This window comes from Formica exsecta, unplaced genomic scaffold (genome assembly GCF_003651465.1).
Source record: "Formica exsecta isolate Colony F162 unplaced genomic scaffold, ASM365146v1 scaffold667, whole genome shotgun sequence".
Lineage (NCBI taxonomy): Eukaryota > Metazoa > Arthropoda > Insecta > Hymenoptera > Formicidae > Formica > Formica exsecta.
The window spans coordinates 248,643-258,087 of NW_021853430.1; the positions used below are offsets into that span (position 1 = coordinate 248,643).

Below are 9,445 nucleotides of genomic sequence, written 5' to 3' on the forward strand. Positions count from 1 at the left end.
ATGTTGGTTATTTTCTTGTTCTCTCTCTTTCTGTGCGATCGTTTTGAAAGCTTCGAGAAGCTTCCAAATCCGCGCAAACAACTTTTTGCGAGTATCGTCCGATATAGCCTTATTTATATTTGGTAATATCGGGCATCTCAGGGGCCCCCCTCGCGGAGCAGCCGAAATTCCTGTGCGCGGTCTACGTCGAGTCGAATCTCAAACGTAAAGCAGAGCAGGTGCGCGAAGTGTGTTATAGTGAGTTATAGTGAGAATTAGAAGAGATTATTAAAAGACGAGATTATAGTTACGGGTTGAGATAAAATAGGACAATTAAGACAATTTCATTTGTATAATGCGAGAGTGAATGTGAGAACGAGTGTGTAATCGCGAAGAAAACTAAAGGGTGCATCGGACGGCCCCTCGCACGAGCTCGAGAATCCCAGGAGGTCCATACATATCAGCAACTCCATCCGACACGTCAGCGATCAGAAAGGCTAATATTTCTGGTCCTGGACACTGTGAGTAGAACTTGGACATTGAGCGGGGTAAGTAACGATCAGTTATTTCTACCAGTGCATCGTGAAATAAGTTAGTGCATTCTCCTGCGCGATCACCCTTGCAGGGTGATGTAAGGACATCTACGCATTCAGGGCTATGGATTGCAAAAGCCACGCGAGCCGCCTGTCGCTCCGTGCACGTCTTGCCAACCACCGCGAACCTCTGTCGCTCCGCGCACGTCTCACCAGCCGGCGCGAGTTACCTGTTACTTAATTCTATTCTTTTTCCTTATTATTTTATTTTTATATTAAATATGAATAAGTAATTATATTCAACTAACCATAAAGACATTAGAATTCTTTATTTTTTATACGGGCTATCTTTCTTAAAAAAGACTCCCAATATCCACAAGATTAATAAAAATACAAGTGCATATAATCACAACTTTAAATCAAAACAAATTACATTTTTATTAAAAAAAAACCCAGTTTGCCCAGCTGACTATCCTAGAAAGGACTCCCAGCATCCACCAAGTTTTTCTTAATGAAAATATAATTTCTTATACATACACATACATATCTTATTTTAAATATGCTATTTTTTCTTAGATATTGAATTATTTTATGTAATGGTTTTTTTCTACGCACTGGAATATTTTGCATTAATGATGCATGTATGCATGTATGTGTGCGTATAAATAGTATTCCTTCTTATTAAGCTCTTAATATTTTATATTTTATATGCATTGCATTGTTTTCCAAAGTATATAGTATAAGATTTAATTTTTTTTTTAAGTATTGAGTTATTTTATATGTCTGTTTCTTTTTTTACGCAGTGAAGTATTTTATATTAAAATTTGAAACAATATATATATAATGTCTATTTTTTTTACTGGAATATTTTACATTAAAATATTTGTTTTTCTTTACATATTAAAGTATTTTGCGCTAATATATGTTTCTTTTCTATGCACTAGAGTATTTTATATTAATTTTTATGCACTGAACTATTTAATACTTATTTTTCTACGCATTATATTTTTATTTTATACACTCCAATTTTCTTATTAAATTAATATTTTAATTATAATAATATTTTAATAAAATTAATTATTGCCGAAAACCAAAAATTTTAAGTATTGCTTTAAGCCAAAATAACATTGGTGCAACCGGGCTTTAATATTTTAATAGTATAAACAGTATTCTTTCTCATTAAGCTTTTAATATTTTATGTGCATTGCATTGTTTCCCAAAGTATACAGGATGTCTGATAATAATCGCCCCTTTTTCTGGTTAAAATATTTTTATAAGTTTTAATTTTCAATAATTTAAAATAACAATTTTGTGCAGATTAAATGAAAATAACACTATTTTATAAATGTATAAACAGTTTTTTACATTTTATAAATACGACAGTTTTTTACAGCTGGCGCGTGTATACTTGGCGCCTTTTTTTACCTTTTTTTTTAAAAAGGTTTAACTAACCATAAAGACATTGGAGTTCTTTATTTTTTATTCGCTACTTGAGCAGGAATAATTGGATAAGAATAAGAATAATTATTCGTTTAAAATTGGGCTTCTCAAATTCATTCATTAATAATGATCAAATTTATAATTTTATAATAACTAGTCATGCATTTATTATAATTTTTTTTATAGTAATACCATTTATAATTGATGGTTTCGGAAATTTTCTTGTCCCTTTAATGCTAGGATCACCAAATATAGCCTATCCTCATATAAATAATATAAAATTTTGACTTCTACCACTCTCAATTACTCTTTTACTTTTAAGAAATTTTATTAACGATGATACAGATACAGGATAAACCATTTATCCACCTTTAGCTTCTAATATTTTTCATAATGGTCCTTCTGTAGATTTAACAAATTTTTCTCTTCATATTGCCAGTATATTTTCAATTTTAGATGCAATTAATTTTATTTTAACAATTCTTAATATACATCATAAAAATGTTTCTATTGATAAAATTCCTATACTTGTATGATCAATTTTAATCATCGCAATTTTACTTCTCCTCACAGCATGCACTGGCTGTGGCTGTGTATAGGCGGCGAGTATGTCCACTAGGCCCCCCGATATTTGGTAGCAGTCTTCTAAGGGCTGCTGCTATTCCGTTGACTTTGGGGGCCAGGCAGGCAAAGTGCTCAACAAAGCACCATGTGCCGTCAATGTGGAGGCCCAAATATTTTATTTGGTCCCCCACTAGGACGCGGGTTCCCTCCACAACAATGTGAGCCTCAGGTGAAGTCCCCCGGGAGCCATCATGCATGAAGACTGCCTCAGTTTTGTGGGGCGCCACCCGAAGTCCCATCCCCGTGATGGTTCGCACAGCACAAGCCGTTGCAACGTTGGCAGCAGCAGCTGCTTCCTCCCAATTGTTTCCCCCAGCTATTATTAGTGTATCGTCCGCATAACAAACCACACTACAGCCTGGGGGAAGTGCTGTTCTTAGCACCACGTCGAAAGCGAGGTTCCACAGGAGCGGGCCCAGAACTGAGCCCTGTGGAACCCCACAGGTCATATCCCTCTCTTGCATTACGGCTTCCCGGTCTACATATGTTATTTTCCTATCCCGGAAGTAATCCCCAATTGCAGCGATTAGATAGGAGGGGATTCGATGGTAGTGGAGTGCCCTTCCGACCCGCTCCCATGGGAGGGAGTTGAATGCGTTGGCAATGTCCAAAGAAACCGCCATCGCAACTCCCCCGTCCGTTGTGATGGATTCCGATATTGCCCGAACACGTAGAATGGCGTCCACTGTTGAGCGCGCCCGCCGGAATCCATATTGCCCATCGCTGAGATTGGGGCCCTCCCCGGATAAGTGCTGGACGAGACGATCCGCAATAATCCTTTCCAGCATTTTTCCCGTCTCATTCAGCAAACATATAGGCCGATACGATGAGGGAGAGTCCGCCGGTTTGCCCGGTTTTGGAAGGAGTACAATTTTTGCTTCCTTCCAACTTGCTGGGAAGCGCCCACACTTGAGGCAGTCGGTGAATATCCGGCTTATTTGTCCTCCAAGCTCTCCGGAGGCCAAGGCAATGACCTTTCCCGGGATGCCGTCAGGACCTGGGGCTTTGCGTGCTCCCAGTCTCTTTACGGCTGTTCTGAGCTCCTCTGGGGACACCTCCATTTCTTCATTCCACTCTATTTGTCCCTCTATAGAGACTGGATTATTCCCAGAGTCTCTGGTTGGGAAAAGAGTAGTGAGAACGTTTTCCAAGAATTGGGGGTCCATAGCCTCTGTCGTGGGGGGTGTCCAGTGCCTTAATTTATTAAGGACTATGCGATATGGACGCCCCCACGGATCTTCGTCCAGTGTATGAGAAGCTCACTCCATGCCTTGGCCTTTGCGGCTCTTGTGGCCTTTACTAGCGCCTCCCTAGCGGTTCGATACTCCCTGTACCTTTCCTCTATTTCCTCGTCGGAGGCGCTCCTTCGTCGGCGGGCCCTTGTGAAGGCCCTTCTGGCCCGAACGGATGTCCTGCGTAGCGATGCAATTTCTTCCGACCACCAATAAGCAGCGCGTCGGGGAGAAGGCTTTGCACGAGGCATTGCAACGTCGCAGATGTCCGTCAGCACGTCTTCTAGCCATGCAGCTTGCTGGTCGACGTCCCTTACCTCTCTGCCCTCCTCTGGCCAAGCAGTCGACAACACTGCGGCCTTAAGAAGGTCTTCGTCCATCTTACGAAGGACCAATCTCCTTGGGCGTATCTCTGCTGCTCGGCGGCGGCTGAGTACCTCTGGGGTAATAGCTGAGACGGTCATCTCTATATATAGATGATCCGATGCCGTCTCCTCTTGTAGTACCTCCCATCCGTTTACTAGATGTACCGCAGCAAGAGTCGCCCACGTCAAGTCAACGATGAATTCCCCCTGCGGTCTTATGCAGGTGTTCCTTATGCCTGTATTTAATATACATAGGTTAAGTGCCGCCGCCCAATCTTCTAGTATCTCGCCTCTTCGGTTATTAAGCGGGGAGCCCCAGAGAGCCGATTTGGCGTTGAAGTCTCCCGCTATTATTGTTGGTCGCGGGAGGCATCTGCCTATGCACTCCCCGATACTCTCTAGCCTTTCTTCAAAGTGGGCAAGGTTGATGTTTGGAGAGATGTAGACTCCAATCACCGAGATACGCCCCCACTGTACTGCTACATAGCCGTCTCCGCTTTCCATCCTGGAGCCTGGAGGAGAGTTCTTGTTTCCCAGCCAAGTAATTGCCACAGATTTCCCTTGGTCAGCCGCCCAACACGGGTGGTTTTCCGGGATTGTGTAGGGTTCTGCGGCAATGTTTATTCCGCAATCACGCTCCATCAGACTGTGCAGAAATAAATCCTGCGCCTGACGAGCATGATTAAGGTTTGCCTGGAGGATCTTAGTTGTCATTATGATTTAACGGCGCCTCCTCCGGCACAACCTCCATCGGCTGGGCTTCGCCTTCAGCCGTCCTTTGGGATGTTGGTATACCCGTCTTCTTATTCCTCCTTAGTGCAGGGGGAAGTTGATTGTCCACCACCTTAACGTTGCTTACGACTCTGACCCCAGAGGAGCCAGCAGTCGCAAGTATATTGGGGTCTATTTTTGTTTTCGGCGCTGCCGGAGCTTTGTCGATTGACCCTCTTTTCTTCCTCGCCGGTAAGCAACTCTTGTTTCCCGTGCGGTGATCGTCCGGTCTTCCTTGGTCTGCACAGACAGAGCATTTAGGCTTTGCCATACATGTCTTGGCTTCATGACCATTCTCTCCGCATCTGTAGCATTTCCCGCTACGATCGATGTTGCTGGTGCAGGTCGCTCTTACATGTCCCCCTCCAGGCACCGGAAACATTGGAGGGGCCTTGTTTCCAAGATCTCAACACTCGTTAATGCCCATCCTACTTGCAGCGTGCCCTTTTTTATTGCAGTGTTTGCTGCTAAGGAAGGATAATAGTTTAGGATCTGAACCAGTATTAGCAGGAGCTATTATTCCTATACTATTAACTGATCGAAATTTTAATACTTTATTTTTTAATCCTTCAGGAGGAGGTTATCCTATTCTTTATCATCATTTATTTTAATTTTTCGATTATCCTAAAATTTATATTTTAATCCTTCCTGGATTTGGTCTAATTTCTTATATTATTATAAATAAAAGAGGAAAAAAAGAAAGTTTTGGAGCTCTAGGAATAATTTATGCTCTAATAGCAATTGAATTTCTAGAATTCGTTGTTTGGGCTCATCATATATTTACAATTGGTTTAGGTGTTGATACACATCCATATTTTACTTCTGCAATTATAATTATTGCTATTTCTACAGGAATTAAAATTTTTAGATGAATTACAACTTTACATGGAACAAAACTTAATAATAATTCATCTCTTTGATGATCTATAGAATTTATTTTCTTATTTACCATAGGAGGTTTAACAAGAGTAATACTTTCAAATTCATCTATTAATATTATTCTTCATGATAGATATTATGTAGTAGCTCACTTTCATTATGTTTTATCAATAGGAGCTGTATTTGCAATTACTGAAAGATTCCCTTTAATAACAAAATTTTCTTTAAATAATTTCCTTTTAAATATTCAATTTATTTCTATATTTATTGATGTAAATTTGACCTTTTTTCCTCAACATTTTCTAGGATTAAGAGGAATACTTCGTATTCAGAATACCCAGATACTTATCTTTCATGAAATATTATCTCTTCAATTGGGTTTTTTGTTTCCATTATTAGATTAATTATTTTAATATATTTAATTTGAGAAGCTTTAGCATCTAAACGAATAATTATAAATTTATTTTTTTTTAATTCTTCATTAGAATGAATAAGATCATATCCACCAATTAAACATAGATATAATGAAATTCCTTCAATTTAAATTTCTCTATTAATTTTCTATATAGCAGATTAAGTGCAATGAATTTAAATCCCATACATAATGTTAATTTCATTCTTTTACTAAAAATTAATATTTGGTTATTAACATTACAATATTCAAATTCACCTATTTATGATACCAGGAAATGTGCTTTTTCTGTAGGACTTCTGAAAAACAAGATAACAATTACAGAGTACTTGCATTTTTATATAATAGTTCTTTTTCTAAAATTAATCTTGGATATTGAATATTAATCATTTTCTATGTAACTATTGATTGATTGTATTCTATAAGATGCAATTATAACCATCTCAAGACATTATTTATTTTATACAAATTGTAATTGGTAAACCGATATTACATGTATATTTATAGCATGAAAAAATACGTACCTTGGCGCTCTTCAATTCGCGTCGGCATTGCCATTAGTTGCCATCAGTTCGTTGTATTTGTTTTCCAGCTGAGTCTTCTCATCTTGTAATTTCAGGTACAGAAATTTTTCATTGGTATTCCGCACGATATAAACATTCTTTGAAGAAGATAAATCAACATTCATTTTTACATTTATTATAAATAATACAACTTGTTAGAAGCATGTACGATTCTTTGCGGCAACAAAAGAAGTGAAATCTTTTTTTTTTACTGGCAGAACAGAATTCATTTATTCTGTCATTTATTCCCATCTGATATCTTTTCACGATTTTATCATAATAATTTTAACTTTTATTACACGATTATCTCTTTTTATTATATTTAGTATGATCAATAATAAACTCATCAATCGATTTTTACTACAAGGTCATACAATTGAATTAATTCGAACTATTACTCCTATATTAATTCTAATTTTTATTGCTATTCCATCAATTAAAATTTTATATTGAATGGATGAAATATTTAATAATACTATTAAATCAATTGGCCAACAATGATACTGCAAATATGAATATTCTGATTTTTTTCAATATTGATTTTGATCCGTTTATAATTCCCTTTCATGAAATTAAATCTAATGAATTTCGTTTATTAGATGTAGATAATCGATGTATTTTACCTTTTAGTTATACTATTCGAATTTTAACAACTTCTATAGATGTAAATCATTCCTGAACTATCACTTCTCTAGGAATTAAAATAGATTCAATTCTAGGACGTCTTAATCAATCCTTATTATTCATAAATCGTCCCGGATTATCTTTTGGTCAATGTTCCGAAATCTGTATAAATTATAAATTTGTATAAATCATAGATTTATACCCATTGTTATTGAATCAACAAATTTTACTAATTTTAAAAATTGATTAAAATCATTTTTTTTTAAATTATTTTTTTAAATTAATTTTGTTTATAATCTTTCCTTTAAACACATAAAATTTCATAAGACAGTAATAATACTATTTCAATTATACATTGAGCCCCGTCGTTCTCGATCTCTCACCGTCCCGTCTTTTCGTGGGCCCCACATCTGATATTGCGATGATAATCGAATTCTCACGACAGTGAACCGAAGGACATTAGTACATAGATTATAATACGAAACAAGTGGAGTGTTTGTTACAATGTATATACATTGTAATGTCTCCCCTTGTTTGTTTCTAATTTATTATTCGAAAAATATCTATCTTTATCTCGCTCACTCTCCTGCTATAAAGACCGGGGCGACGCGTTCGGAGTCCGGGTTCCGAGGTCCGGAAGGCTACCCCTTCTTTTATTTCTGTTTCGTTTTCTTTTGAGACTCTTTTTGTGCACGGTGATCGTCTACACATAAAAAACAACTAATTATATCTATCGATAAAATTGATACACATTTTATTAACTATAAAAGAGCAAAGCCTCTTTTACCTCGGTTCATAAATGATCTTTTCCACGTGTACTTGGACCAGGTATTGGATCAGACATTTCATTACCGTTCGGACTAGGTCCAAAATTATCTCCTTCAATCATTAAACTTTGGAAGGTTTCTTCGACATTTGTATGTATACCTAAAGCAACAAGATATATAAATAATAAGTTAAAATAGAGAGCAGGAAAATTTTAAGTGCGTGTGTATATGGTTAGATAGGAAAGATAGGATAGAGGTAGTGTAAGATTGGACTTGGAGATATATATATATATATATATGTTGTTATTCGATTCTTTTCTTCAATACTCTTTCATCAATTCGGCCAGCTTAAGGCGTAGCTTCTCTGCTGAACTGTATTTCATTTTTAAATTTTTTGTCAATTAGTCACTTGTGAGCGTTGAAAAGACCATCAATGTCTTTATCTTCAAAGATCTGCAAAGTAATTCCGATTATATTAATAACTAATATAATACTATTATAAACTAATACATAACTAATATAAAAGATATGTGCGATCGTGGTGCAGAGAGTTGTGCGTCTGCTCTCTATGCCGAAGGCCTTGAGTTTAAATCCAGCCAGAGCCAGAAAACATATCAAATGTATTATTTCGATAATTCGCGATCGCCACCTCTCAGAAAACAATGGCAAACCACTGAGAATATCTTGCCAAGAGAACCTCCCCTAATCTATGCCATTCGGAACCGGCGTTAAATTGTAGGTCCCATACGTCTGCGGAACGGCGCACACCGTAGATAATATGCAGAGGGGTAGTGTACGCTCGAATCGGGTATCGCACAAAAAGAAGAAGATAGATCTTGTTAAAAGGATAGATTTAAGTAGAGTATATGGGCCACTATAGCTAGACACAACAAATCCCCACCATCGACCCCGACCCCCTGCTGTGTGCCTGTCTGGCCACGCCCACTACAGGTACCTATGGAAAAAAGAGGAGACTCGTGGACGTCTACGAGATAATTTCAATTATTTAAAAAAAGGGGGAGGGGATGCGTGGACGTCTACGAGATAATTTTAATTATTTTAAAAGGGGGAGGGGACACGTGAACGTCTACGAGACAATTTTTTATTTTTTTATTTTTTATTTTAAATTTTTTCCTTTTAAATTTTTTTATTTTTTTCCGGGCGAGTGGAAATACTCGGGGTTCGAACCTGGGTCCTCCACATTTCCAGACAGGGTCCTAGTATGCTGGGCTAGCTGAAATCTTATTAGAATAAGG

At 37.4% G+C, this 9,445-nt stretch overlaps 1 protein-coding gene across 1 annotated transcript; it reads right to left on the reverse strand.

The window, feature by feature from the left end:
- Positions 1–3,786: 3,786 nt before the first annotated feature.
- Positions 3,787–4,815, reverse strand: LOC115243021. The gene has a single exon (XM_029819676.1). The coding sequence runs from the start codon at positions 4,813–4,815 to the stop codon at positions 3,787–3,789; it is 1,029 nt and encodes a 342-aa protein (XP_029675536.1).
- Positions 4,816–9,445: the final 4,630 nt, after the last annotated feature.

What these genes read in the sequence shown, in the direction of transcription:
- LOC115243021 (XM_029819676.1), bottom strand. Translation starts at nt 4,815, where the DNA reads ATGGAGCGTGATTGCGGAATAAACATTGCCGCAGAACCCTACACAATC.